The sequence below is a fragment of the Pangasianodon hypophthalmus genome, chromosome 8 (genome assembly GCF_027358585.1).
Source record: "Pangasianodon hypophthalmus isolate fPanHyp1 chromosome 8, fPanHyp1.pri, whole genome shotgun sequence".
Classification (NCBI taxonomy): domain Eukaryota; kingdom Metazoa; phylum Chordata; class Actinopteri; order Siluriformes; family Pangasiidae; genus Pangasianodon; species Pangasianodon hypophthalmus.
The window spans coordinates 8,880,701-8,894,873 of record NC_069717.1 but is presented as its reverse complement, the minus strand read 5'-3'; the positions used below and the strand labels follow the sequence as shown (position 1 = coordinate 8,894,873).

Below are 14,173 nucleotides of genomic sequence, written 5' to 3'. Positions count from 1 at the left end.
AGCATGCCCCAGTGTGGTTTATTCCTCTTATACCACAGCAATTTTTCAGTGATTTTTAATTAAATATAAGACAGCACATCATACTTTGTTTTATTTATGAATATTGCAGAATGTCCATGAAATAAGTTAGTTTCAGTTATCACTTCTCTTTTTGTGTTTACTGGGTCAGAAATTAACAGCTTTACTATTACAAAGTGCTGACACTGGAGACTCCTTCTGTTTACACATTTGTTATCATGCTGGATACAAATGGATTTATGTGTAAATCATTTGTACGAGTGTTTACACAAGAAATTTGTATGAAAGTTCATGAAAATCTCGTAAATTTGGCATGTCCAAATATCACTTATTATTATTATTATTATTATTATTATTATTATTATTATTATTATTATCATTAGTATTGTTACTATTATTATTATTATTATTATTATTATTATCTGTTTATGTGGAGCATCCACCATAGAAGTCCCTGTGTAAGTTGTTACTATAGAAACTATAGCGTAAGAAAATGAGCACGTTAATATAATCCTTGCAGCCAGAACTTCTGTCTGAGCTGTTGTTATAGAAAATTAATCAACAGCTTTTGACTAATCAGAATCGATCATTCAACATTGTTGTGGTATAATATGCAGCAACGACCTTTTTTTTTTTTATTAATAAGTATTGTTTGTTTATAAAGTTTCCAGTCTCAGGACTGTCTTTCCTAAATCATTATTTTAATGGCAGACAGTATTGAGCCACTAGAACATTCTGTTCTGGTGACTACATGATCTGTGACAGTTAATGGCCCATCCCTTGTGGTTCAGTTTGGGGACAGATGGAGAATGGTTTCATAAGTTCCCACACAGCTTACGTAATTAGAAAATAAAACCACACAATGAAACGGTTACAGTGACAAATGGAAAAGTTATATAGCGAGCAATTGTTGGTTCTATCATTTTTAATTTTACTGTTTCATGGCTCTATATAAATGCTTTGTTAAACTTTAATTAAAGCCACAGTGTGATTTTTTACAGATGTTCATCTGTTCTCATCTGTACACCCATTTATTTCCTCCTGTTTCTGTAACGTAGTGTCTAGCCTTTTGTTCTGTAGTTTATTTTCCATTAGAGTAGTTCTGAAAGACTGAAATGTAAAAAAACAAAAGAAAACAAAAAAATCTAAACCTTATCCAGCCATAGACAGAGTTTCTATTATGCCATGAAAAATGCACAGATGGTGTAGAAATAGACATAGATTAATAGACATTTGTCATAGAAATAGCCATAGAAATACTCTATATTGCATACAGACACCACACCCAATACAATTAAGTGTTAGCCGAGGAAACATACAGTATGTGCTAATAGTATCAACAAAAATGTTTGCAATTATTAAATAATTTTTTAGTGATCAAAAGGTATAAAAGAGTATTGGGGTTCAAATAGTATGAAAAACATCTACCCAATTTAACAGATGTGATGAATCCATCCAAGAGTTATTTATAGATCAAGGAAGTGTTAATATGACCTCACAGACAGCTGCTTTTATGATAATCACTAGTCTATGTGTCTGAATAAAGTCCAGCTGTAGTATAAAACTGATATGATGAGAGAAAATCCTCAAATGGTTGGACGATTAAGACGGCACTGACTACATCTTGCATTAGACAGCATCACTACGGGAAGCAATAAAGTCACAATGGGTTCAGAAATCCTGTTTCTGTTTCTGGTTACATCTACACCACCTTCACTGATTGTCGTAGATTTACCTGATAACCTATCTCTGAACCCATTCCTCTGTACTAGAAAGAAAAAAACTTTTTTTTTTTGAAGTGCTTAAAATGTGTGGTAAATTTCTCCTGTAAACAATGTGTCATTTTTTCCAGTGTGTTACCTATTAAAAACTTATGAGCGCTTTGAAGCAGATGAAGGGGCATCCCGGGGCCATGATAACTAAGTATTTACAGCATCTTCTCAACTCTCCCTGCTTTAAATTTCATCCAGATGAGTTTCCCAGAGCAGAAGCAACATTCAAAATAAAAATGCCAAATATCAGCTATATTTAAAGACAAATATGTTTAAGCTCACTAGTCTTTCACAGTGTGATCAGCATGCTCGTAGAAAAGAAAGGTTCCTCAAGGTGTTCTTTGGATGGGTAATGGTTCTAGGTAGAAGAATTTCAACTTGAAGAACCGTTGGAAAAACAAAGTTTCCAAAAAAGGCTTTTATATTAATAATTTATGGAAGTCGTGACAGCTAGAATCCACATGAAAAGACTGAATACCACTTTTGTAGCATTCACCACCTCAGAATCATGTTTTTCTGATACTGTAGCTCGGAGTTGTAACATAATGGCAATGTTTCTAAAGGCAAAACTCATGGACATTTGCTTTGTGGCTAATGCTAAGTCTAACTACAGTGTACGTTTAATCAGACGGTACTTTCTTTTTAACATACCAACCTATCCGAGAGAAACGATAGACTTGATGGTTATATTTCTTTTCCACCATCACTGTGCCATTAAATTGTTCACATGAAGACTTAACGTCTTTATTTAAACATGGTTACATGCTAGCTAACTAAATCACTAGCCTGAGTAATTAGCTATTCTATGCTTAGCATCTGTATTTACCAGTTACCTAGTAACAGTTACCAGTTGAACAATGCCGTGAACACAAATTCGTTAGTTCCATCTAATCATTTTTTTGTACTGTGTAATTGTAGCCTTTGGATAACAACCTTTGTTGCATCGATGTCTGTTTTTATTGGGATTCTTTTGGCTCTTGTTAGAACACTACATACAGTAACACACTTTAACAGAGACAATCCTGAGGATAAACCAGAGGAATGATGATAATATGATGATGTATAATCACCAAACCAGGCAACAATCTATTTCTATATTGCTTTGATAAACTCCTGTAGTTCAATGCAATTATGTTGACAAGTCATTTTAAAAATGTGCATTGTCAGTTTATTAGGTAGTAGATAAGTCAACCTAATAAAATGCTAACTCTGTGTATATGCAATTTTAAATTAATAGTTTGTGGAGGCGGGGGCATGGTCAAGTGCTGGTTTGTGAATGGAGGGTGGAGCCGGGAAGTGTGAGTGATAAGGACCTACACCTATGGGGGATATTGCTAATGAGAGTTTTGTGGTTCAGTGAGGGGCGGCAAGGATAAAAGGGGGAGAGACAAGAGCCACGGGAGAGAGAGCTGAGCAAGACAGTACCTGTGTGTGTGTGTGTGTGTGTGTGTGTGCATAGGTGTGCCTACTGAGATAATCGCTGAAAAGCAAAGGAAAATAAAAGGAAAATTAAAGACCGCCATTTTGAGTTGTCCCAAGCCTGCCTCCCGTCTCCTCATTTCCGGACAAACCCATAAGAGAGTCAGAAATTTAATATATATTATCTAGTAGTTAATAAACTGGTAATTAAGTATAGGTGAAAAAGACAAGACCTTGGCATGTGATGGGTCTTCCTAGGCCCCTATACTCATTCTGTGGTTTTCCTAACCAAATAATTGTGTGCTTGTACTGGCACTGAAATATGTAATTTAATGTTGTCCTTGCATGGTATGGTGGTGCAGTGGGTAGCGTTTCCACATCACATCCCCACAGTCTCCAGTTCGGTCCTGAGCCCGGGTTGCTGTCTGTGTGGAGTTTTTCATGTTCTCCCAGGTCCGCATGGGTTTCCTTCAAAAACATGCCAGTGGGTGGATTGGTTATGTTAAACTGCCCTTAGGTGTGAATGAGGGTGTGAATGTGTGCATGTGCTGCCTGAGATGGGCTTGCATCCCATTCAGGGTGTGTTCCCAGGATAGGCTCTGGAACCACCACAACCCTGACCAGGATGTCTGGGTGGATTTTCACTGGCTCTTCCTGTGTCTGTATTGGTTTCCTCTGGGTCCTCCCCCAACCCATCTCCTAAAAAACATGCCAGTACATGAATTTGTGACACTACATTCTCTGTAGGTGTGAATGTGTGTACATGGCGCCCTGCAGTGGACTGACATGACCCCTACCACCGATCGTCCTCGTCTAAACATATCCCATGACACACGTTTGCTGTTGGGTTCAGATGAGTACTGTGTGGTGGAGGATTCAAACACATTCATCTAAAACAAGCTGGATGTCTTTCATTTTTTAATGTAATACAACACCACTGCTTAATATTTGACAACTACTACAATAAAAAAACACACACATAATAAAAAGGACTTCTGAAAGATAGAAATGACATGGCTGACAACTTAAATACTGTCTTTCTTATTCAGCCCAATAATGGCTAATCCATACAAGTTTTAGAAGTAACCTCTGGAGGTACAACATGCTTTACATTGTTAAGATCGGTATTGAAGTCACAAATGTTAAAACAAGAAAAAACTGCAGCCATTCAAGTCCTTGCGCTGTGTCCTCAGAGTGGCTTGGTGTTCAGTTCGTTCTTTCGTTCAGTCAGGAAAAAGGTAGTGTCAACAATGCGCAGCATCACGGAGGAATCCCACCATGACATGTCTATCATGAGGAAACAGAGGCGCAATTCCCAATGAGAAAAACGAAGGCTTCCTCACTCCTCTAAGCTGTTCCAAAGTCCATTTTGGCAAAGTCCATCCCGCAGGAGTGCATAAGTGTCATTCGTAACTAAACTTTACACAAAAAAATCATTAATAGTACTGTTTTTATGGGTGGAGGTGAGGAGCACTAACTGCACTATTACGTTTAAAAATAAGCGCTTGTTTTAAATATCCCTGTATCACAGATTGGCAGAAGAGAAAGGAACTGTGGGATGGGGCTTCACAAAACTGGAATTACACCAACGGGAATAAATGAAGGTCTATCCTAAATTCTGAAAAAATATATATACAGAAAGAAAACACTACACCATGGCCCCCTCTGCTTGTAATACACCATCTTGCTTTACAAATCCGCCTCCAGCTGCCTCAGCTCCTCGCGTAAGGCTTGAGCCCGTCCCAATTTTTCCAACTGATCCTTGGAAGGGTTCTGCAGCTCTCCCGAGTCCACTTTCTGCTGCAGCTCCTCCACTTGGCGCAGCTTCTTCCGCAGGTTCTTGATCTTCTTGGCTTTGTCCGTGTTAGCGGCGGACGGGTCTGTGGAGGCGGTCGTGCTGTTCTGCTCTTCAGCTGCGACCGAAACCTTCTCCAGCTCTTTTGTTACTGTCTCCACCTCCTTGTTCGCTTCATGTTGATTCTGGGCCTGCTGCTGCTTGCGTTTCTCTTTGCGTTTCATGTTGCGTTTGGCTGCTTTGGACAAGCCGGATATCTCGCCCTCTCTGTCCGCTTTCACTGCTGCCTGCTGCTGCTGCCTGGCTGCAGCTGCATCTTCTGGATTCATTCCAGGAGGGAGATCCGGTTTGCTCTTAAAAAACTTCACATATTTATTCTCATAGCTGGTCATGGACAGAAGGAAAAAGAAAGAAAAATAAGTAACATTCACCTGATAGCAACAGACTTTTGTAATAGTAAAAAAATTTTATCTGACATTTCCAGAAAATATAATACTGACTACGCAGCAAATAACTTGGTTGATTATTTTCCAATAACAGCACACCCTGAAATGATTGATTCCTGTTAGAACCCAGCAATCTGTCAACGATTATACTTTTTTCAAATTTATTAATTAGCTACACGCCATGCTTTTTATCTGTTTATAGTTGTGTTTAATGTCATGGAACATCAGTCAGAAAAATTTGTGCCTGTTATCACTTACATTAAGCAGCTATAAACAGTCACTCGCTTACCAGCCTCTTTTTTTCCCTCTTTCTGTCTCTTGTGGTCAGTTAACCAAAAAAATGCAACTTGTCATGTTACAGAGAAACCTGAAGACTCTCCTGTGGTGGAAAACTTACTGATTGTTACAAAGCACTGTCACTTCTTCCATCAATCTTTAACATCTCCATGCAGAAAACTTCACCATATCAACAATTATAATGGTTTTTCTTTGCTAAATAAAACCATGTTTTTATCCAGTTAATTATTAGTCTTAGATTATGTGATCATACAATTCCAAATGAATGAGCTGTTATTATGGAAACAATAACATAGTAGAAGGAGCACATTACTATAATATAATATAATATAATATAATATAATATAATAATATAAACTGCTGTTATTGGAAATTAATCACCACCTTCTGACCAATCAGATTTGAGAACTCAACAGACAAAATTAAATTACTGATTTACAAGATGTCATGATTGTTAAGCAGGGTTCCACATGCAACTAGCTTTGTGTTTAGAAATGCATGACACTTACACAGGTACCTCCTCCTGAGGTACATATCCATCCTTCACTCGCCGAGGTTTCCTCCATGTCCCATCCGGACGCTGTGTAGCAGCAATATACTTTCCTGTAAAAACATGCAGACGAGTGCAATGTCAATGTTGAGGTTCTGTTAATGAATACAGAGTCATGGAAGAATAATTTGTTTTCACACAGTGAGTTTAATTTGATGGTCATTCTTTGCACTTTGCAATGCAAATATTCTGTCTTATCCACCTGGGAACAGGCCAAACATGCCAAATTGTGTTATATTATACTCATGTCAGAAGTAGAGAAATTCTAAATTAACATTAACTAGCTCACAAGGCAACGTGAGGCGGCTGTGTGTTTTCCTAGCACTGACATTATACAACAGTTTCTGTGCTGCACTGTACTGTATACTGTCACTGTTTGCACGTCCATTCGTATTCCTGAGTCTGGAAAAATCAGGACTTGCTGATTTAAAAATCTAAAAAACAGCATGGAATTATGATTTCGCTTACATTTTGATCAGATATATCTAACCAAAAGAGGCTGCAGAGTGCTTTCTGGTGAGTTATTAATACTTTGAACTTGACTGCGCTGAGAGGTTTTTCTTTCTTCCACAATAAACGAAGCAAAACAAGATACAAACTTGTCCAGCAGAAATGAGCAGAGCTCATATCAATATATAAATATATATCAATATATATACATACACATATGTATTCACACAAATAAACAAACAAATGGTTAAACTGATACATCAAAATCTCAAGTGTGTATGTGTGTGTATATATATATATATATATATATATATATATACATACATATATATATATATATATATATATATATATATATATATATATATATATATATATATATATATATACATACATATATATACACACACACACACACACACACACACATACCCATATGTACATACACACACACACACACACACACACATTTCCATACTTCAAATAGCTGCACTGCCAGTTACAACCGATTCGCTGTAGACAGTGAGCTTAGCTTATTAGCTTATTAGCTTAGCCTAATGAAGAAAATACCACGACCGCTTATGAATCCAGCTAAATGACCACTGCCTGTTAAATGCTAGTGTGTGTGATAAACACAAGGCGCTGTATACTGAGGTGAGCGCTGCAGCCCGGCGCTGTTTGAGGACTAAGGGCAGGAGGTTCATTCAGACTGCGGGACTGGCAGCTGGCTAAGCGCGCATGCTACACCGCTAACCGATTCAGCTTCCTTTATTTCACAGCGAATACTGCTCACATCCACTGCTCATACATGTCCAGCGCAAACAAGGCAAATCCATTCTCAAACTGGCATACTCTACTGCTTTTAACAATCACAACAAAATCAAAGAGCTCACCAGACTCATCTGTTACATAGGGAGTCGCCATCTTAACAGATGTGGTACTTCCGGTCACGTGGCGGAAGACGTATTCGTGACCATTATTAAAAAGACCGGCAGATATGCATTAAATTAGTTTTAGATTTGTATTTAAATCTGGGAAAACTTTTTATATACCAGTGGAGTCTCTGCCCTGGTTTACTATTTAAAAAAAGAAGAATTACGTATTTACTTTGAATCACTCACGATAATGAGAAAAAATGGCAAAATAATGACAGCAATATTCTTAGTATTCTTTAAATTTGTATAGTTAGAGTTATGCCTGGTTTGTATGCTGGTTGCTGCGATGGTACTAATATGCCATTTGTTTTTAAAATGTCTCTTCATCAATTAAAAAAATATATTTCCTATATTATACAGTTTGTTATAAAATTCCATTTCTGACAGGTTAAAAAAAAAAGCACAACATAATTTCCTTATTTTTGCAAGCAGCAAACGTTTGATATATTATCTCATAAATTTGCCATATTATCTCCAGATTTTGACTTATTATCCAAAGATTGAGGCTTATCTCAGAAGTTAGACTTTTTCCCCTCAAGATTCAGATTCAAATGTCTGACTTATTTCCTCACGATTTTAACATATTATCTCTACATTTAGATTTATTATCTCAAATGTTTTACTTTTTTAAAACCTATTATGTAAAAAAATGACTTATTATTTCACAATTCTGACTAATTCTCCTAATAAAGTTTAATCTAATCTAATGTAATCTAAAACATATTTTCTTGTTGTGATTATTGCAAGATTATGTTAAATGATGTTGAATTTTTGACTTGATCCATCAAAATAATAATTGATTATATTGAATTAGAATAGACGAGAATCTCCTAACTGCCTTGTTAAAGAAACTTTTTTAAAAAGTCTACACACCCCTGTTAAAGAGCCAGGTTTTTATGATGAAAAAAAAAATATTAAACCAAGATAAATCATGTCAGAAAATTTTCCACCTTCATTAGGTCATTCAAATTTGGTGAAAAACAGAAAAGTTTAGGGAAAGTAGGAAAAAAAAAAAAAAAACGTACAATAACCTAGTTTCATAAGTGTGCACAACCCAAAATGAATACATTTGTAGGCAGTAGCCCCTGACATTTGGGATCAAGATTGATCACTTGGTTCTACCTTCCAATCACATAAGAAAAGGTAGTGATGGAGCTAACTGAAGAGGATGTGTTTGTTGGATGGTATATAGAAAAAGTGTTCGATTAACAGGAATAGCAGGTTGTTTACTATGAGTATGAATCAGTGGCGGTTGGTGGTTTTTCAATAGGGGAAGCACAGGTATCTGTTACTGAAGTATCTATATACCTGTGCGTATTCTGTTTCTTGTGTTGGTCTGGCCTCCTGTTTAATTCTCAGCCTCTCCTCAGTCTCTCTTAATAGGTAAGAGCAGATCGACAAAATTAGTCACGTCTGCCATGTTATGGATTACTGACTACTATGAGCACTCTGTCTATGTCCATTTTTAATGCATTTTGATTTGCTAAAATATTGAATTTCACCAAGATTATTAAATAATATAGACACGTTTCTACATTTAATATAGAAACATTTCATTGCTGCATTTTAATGAATTTTTAGGGGTAAAAAGCATCTTAAAGTAATCACCTGTGGTATGATTATACCAAATGATACATCATCTGAGCAGCTATCTATGTTAGCTATCAAGCTAGCATGTTAGTTACATACCTGCGAAGCTAGGTAAATAGCTATGAGCTATTTGTTGTTATATGTCAACACTTTGAGGTCATAAGTAAGAATTTAGCGATAATAAGTCAAAAGATTTGACATACATAATGCCGCTGCTGAAAATAAAGAACAAAAAATCTGTCATGCATTTTTTTTTCTTTTCTACCCAGCGGAAATTGGGCTTCCATGGTTTATTGACCGCTGTTTGTACTCACACACCAGTTCAAGCATATGATGTAAAGCAAACAAGTTGAGGGTTTGCACTGTTTGTTGTTCCTTGTTTCTGTAATTATTGGATCTCAGTATACCCTAAAATGAATGTGATACCCGTACCTATTATCAGTCCTATAAAGTCCACAGATATGGAGTTACTTACAATTCTGTATGTCTTTATGTTTTTTCTTTGGAAGTGGTTGTTTCTCTTGCAGCTTGTATACCCAAGCCATCAGAGAGCTGAAGACGACAGAATAGAGATGAATAGTTGCAGTTATTTACATTTAGTCATTTGGCAGCCACTCGTATCCAGAGTGGAGTGCAAACAGCTGAAGGTGCAGCCAAGAAAAGCACTGCAAGCGTTCATAACCTGCACAGTTAGAAATTAATGCTGTACAAAGATGTTGTACACGAGCCAGAGTGGTCTACTGTGTAACAAAACAGGACAGTTTAAATGTAAACACACTGTGTAAATACAAGACAAGGACAATTTGTCTTTGCAAAATCTATACATAACTCTGGAATATGGTTAAGTGTTAATTACACCATCGACCCAACATTTTAGACATGTTAAAGTTTGTAGTTCTGTAAAGAGAAAGTGAATGTTAAACAGGGTGGCAGTGTTTCCGCCTCAGAGCTGCAGGGTCGCAGGTCTGAGTTTCCTCTGGGTTCTTTGGTTTCCTCTCACCTCCCAAAAAACATGCTGGTAAGATTAGCTATAGGTGAGAAAGAGTGTGTAAATGTGTGCGTGCAAACATTGAACTGCCTTCCCATCCAGGGTGTGTTCCCACCTCGCACTCAGTGTTCCAGGGATAGACTCTGGATCCACCACAACCCTGCTCATGATAAAGCGTTTACTGAAAATGAATAAATGAATGAATGTAAAAGAAGTAGCTCACATTCTTAGACAAAGAAGCTCCTCAGGGGTTGTGGAAAGTGATGTTTCTAGCTTTCTAAAGGGGTTTTGTTTGGAATATTTTTAAAAGAGACACCTTGTAATGTAGGGTTTACATCGAGCTTAAGGGTTTTCCCCAGAGGAACAAATAAGTGAATCCATAAGGGTGGTCGATTTTTTTTTAGGATGCTTTCGTATTTCACAGTATAGACCCATGTTTCTCCAAATGAACTCTATTCTACTGACAATATTATTCATTCATTCATGCAATGCTACCCGCTGCACCACTGTGCCACCCACAACTAACATTATCCTAGATATTATCTATGTATTTGGCCCTTCTAGTAGGAATGCAATGACCACTTGGTTGATCAGACACTGAAGCATTGAGATATCACCTTATGAGCAGCGGTCATGCCAACAGCCCTAACGTGAAAGATCTTAGCTGGCATACAAGTGTGTCCAGCTGTCCTGTAAAGTAATCTCCATTATGAGTTTGTAGCTGATATGGTGCAGAGCCTTTTCCACCCAATGCCAGAAACACAAGGTTTCAAATTTGATCCTTGTTGCAACACGCAGCCAGTGGAGTGAAGTCAGCAGGGGATAATTATACACGTTAAATGTGATTAAATAGAAGAAAATTAGTCTCTGCTCTCTATAAGGAAATTAAATCAACAATTCAAAAGAAAAATAAACAAAACAGTTTGATTAAAATGAACTTGAAATGTTGTACTCAAGCAAGGAAACACATTTCAAATTCATCTGGCTGCACGTTCCCTCAGGGAGGCTTAAAGCTGCTCCGCTTCTGGAACAGGTTTGTTTCCTTAGTCATGGACTCCAGGATGAAAGGAAAACAACGCTCTTGCAGAAAATGTCCAAAAGGCAACTGGTCCAAAATCAGGGTTCCTGTAAATAAAGCACAAGAAAAGCAACAATGCCTCTGATTTTTGATTTGTCCTTACGTTTCTGCTCAGATGGATTCTAAACAGGGATGACTATGTCTGAAAATCGATCAGTATGGAACATTTCTGATCAGTTCTCATTCCTTTAAATCCTCTTCCCCACTTTATGATTTCTATAAATTTTAAATCTATGACCTGGTTAAAGGTTAATTATACCAAAGAACCAACACTGTGAATTACATGCTAAAACCCGCAGTTCTCAAAAGAGAAAGAAATATTCTGCAGTCTCCAGGGGTTATGGAAGTTTATGGTTCTAGCTTTTAAAGAAGTTCTATCTGGAAGCTTTTGTGAAAGTGAAACCTTTTAATCTACGAAGAAGCTACAAAAAATTGCACAAAAAAACCATTTTTAAAGTGTTTCCAGGAACATAAGCCAGTGTTTATCAAAGTGGACTCCACAATATTTTCCCCATTATTTATTTATTTGTTTAAGTCATGTTATGATAGAGGAACTTGCCATCACTTAGATTTTTATAGTGGCAATTTTTTTTAAATTGAGGAATATGCTTTATGTTTTTGAAAGTGGAATCCATCCATCTATTCTCTGTACTGCTACACAGGGTTGCAGGGAGCGTGGGGCCTATCCCAGGGAACTCGGGGCATGAGGTGGGAGACACCCTGGACGGGGTGCCAATCCATCATAGGGCACAATCACACACACATTCACACACTACAGACAATTCTGGAAATGCCACTTAGCATACAACGCATGTCTTTGGACTGGGGGAGGAAACCAGAATACCAGAGCAAGCCTCCGAAGCACGGGGAGGACATGCAAACTCCACGCACATGGGGTGGAGGCGGGAATCGAACCCCCAACCCCAGAGGTGCTAGGCAAGCATGCTATCTATTTATTTAAAACCAATGAACAATAGTATCATCTGCTATTGTTAGTTTTAGTATAGAGCACAGTAACAGTAATACGTTTCTTATGGAGCTATTCATTTCCTAAACTCTATAACTTAAAAAGTTGTTTGAAGAAAAACAATTAGGTGTTGCATATTTTGTTGCATATTTTTGGCTTTAATTTTCACCACCTTGTGTTGTACTTTGTTGCATATTTTTTGGCTTTAATTTTCACCACCTTGTGTTGTACTTTGTTGCATATTTTTGGCTTTAATTTTCACCACCTTGTGTGTTTTTAAATGCTAGATTAATACCATGATATCTTGAAACCATGATAGTTTGCATAAACCAAACTGAACAAAAATGTTCCACTGGATTTACAAAAGTTTCGGAAAGGCAGAATTTCTTTGTACTTGCATGCATATGTTGATCACCATTGTGTGCAAAGCATGTTCCTGACACAGCTCATTTGCATGTGGCGACGCCCACAAAACTCCATAAAAGTGCAAATACACAAACAGCTGGGAGCATGAAATGAACAATCAGGGTAAAAGCTGGAAGACATAAGTGGAATTTATTTTGACTTGAAATGAACTGAAAGATAGAAGTGGATGTTATTTTGACTCACTTCTATGCCAATAAAAATATTTAATAATATACAATACTAAGTGAGTGATAAATCTTTGGACATGCCGAATTTTCATGAATGCAAAATTTCTTGTGTAAACACTCATACAAATGATTTACACATAAATCTATTTGTATCCAGCATGGCAATTGAGGCCCAATGCAAGCTTTTATGGAATAAGCGTTCTTGGAAATACTTTTCTAAGAAAGAAAACCAGTTAAGGGATTTGATCTTTTAGTTTCACCACCTTGTGTGTTTTTAAGTGCTAGATTAATACCGTGATATCTTGAAACCGTGATATTTTAGACTAGCATATCATACCACGAGAATATCAAACCATTACACCCGTACACTGGAGCAAACAAACAAACAAAATACCCAGCTCAAGCAAAGGAGAATAATGGCACATTTTGGGAAGTGTAGATTGAAAGCTGACTGTGTTGCTAGAGAGAGAGAGAGAGAAAGAGAGAGAGAGAGAATTTGAATTTTTGAAAAGACCTTTATTACAATTACTAAAACATTGTCCTATTAAAAAAAATTAATTTGACACAAATAAAATCCAGGGCAAAAACACATATATGCATGTATACATCATCTCAAAAGATATACACACTGTAACTTACTAGCTTCATACAAAGCTATAACACCAAATCAAATAAGAGAGGAGAGAGAGAGAGAGAGAGAGAGAGAGACTTTAGACTTTACAGTCCTTTATTTTAACCACTCATGATGTCCACCATCTTTACATCAGATAAATAGCAGTTTTAAATACCTACTTAAATAAATAAATAAATAAATAAATAAATATCAATAGTTGATTGTGTAAATAAAAAGGTACATAAATACACAAACATGTCATAATTAAAAAACAGTAATAATTTGGTTTAAAAAAAGTCAATTAAAACCTTATTTAAACCTTTTCATCCAAACTTCAGTCACGGAGAGAGAGAGAGAGAGAGAGAGAGAGAGAGAAACAGAGAGAGAGAGAGAGAAAAGAGAGACACTGAAAGAGAGAAAAGAAAGAGAGAGATACACAGAGAGAAAGAGAAAGAAAGAAAGAGAGAGAGAGAGTCTTTAGACTTTACAGTTCTTTATTTTAACCCCTCATGATGTGTCCACCATCTTTACATCAAATAAATAGCAGTTTTAAATACCTACTTAAATAAATAAATAAATAAATGAATGAATAAATAAATAAATATCAATAATTGATTGCATAAATAAAAAGGTAGATAAATACACAAACATGTCATAATTTA

At 36.6% G+C, this 14,173-nt stretch overlaps 1 protein-coding gene across 1 annotated transcript; it reads right to left on the bottom strand.

The window, feature by feature from the left end:
* Positions 1-4,114: 4,114 nt before the first annotated feature.
* Positions 4,115-7,748, bottom strand: pym1 (PYM homolog 1, exon junction complex associated factor). The gene is made up of 3 exons (XM_026938816.3): positions 7,641-7,748; positions 6,257-6,350; positions 4,115-5,388 (listed from the first exon to the last, which is right to left on the bottom strand). The coding sequence occupies exons 1-3, from the start codon at positions 7,669-7,671 to the stop codon at positions 4,899-4,901; spliced, it is 615 nt and encodes a 204-aa protein (XP_026794617.1). The 5' UTR covers positions 7,672-7,748; the 3' UTR covers positions 4,115-4,898.
* Between the last annotated feature and the right edge of the window lie 6,425 nt (positions 7,749-14,173).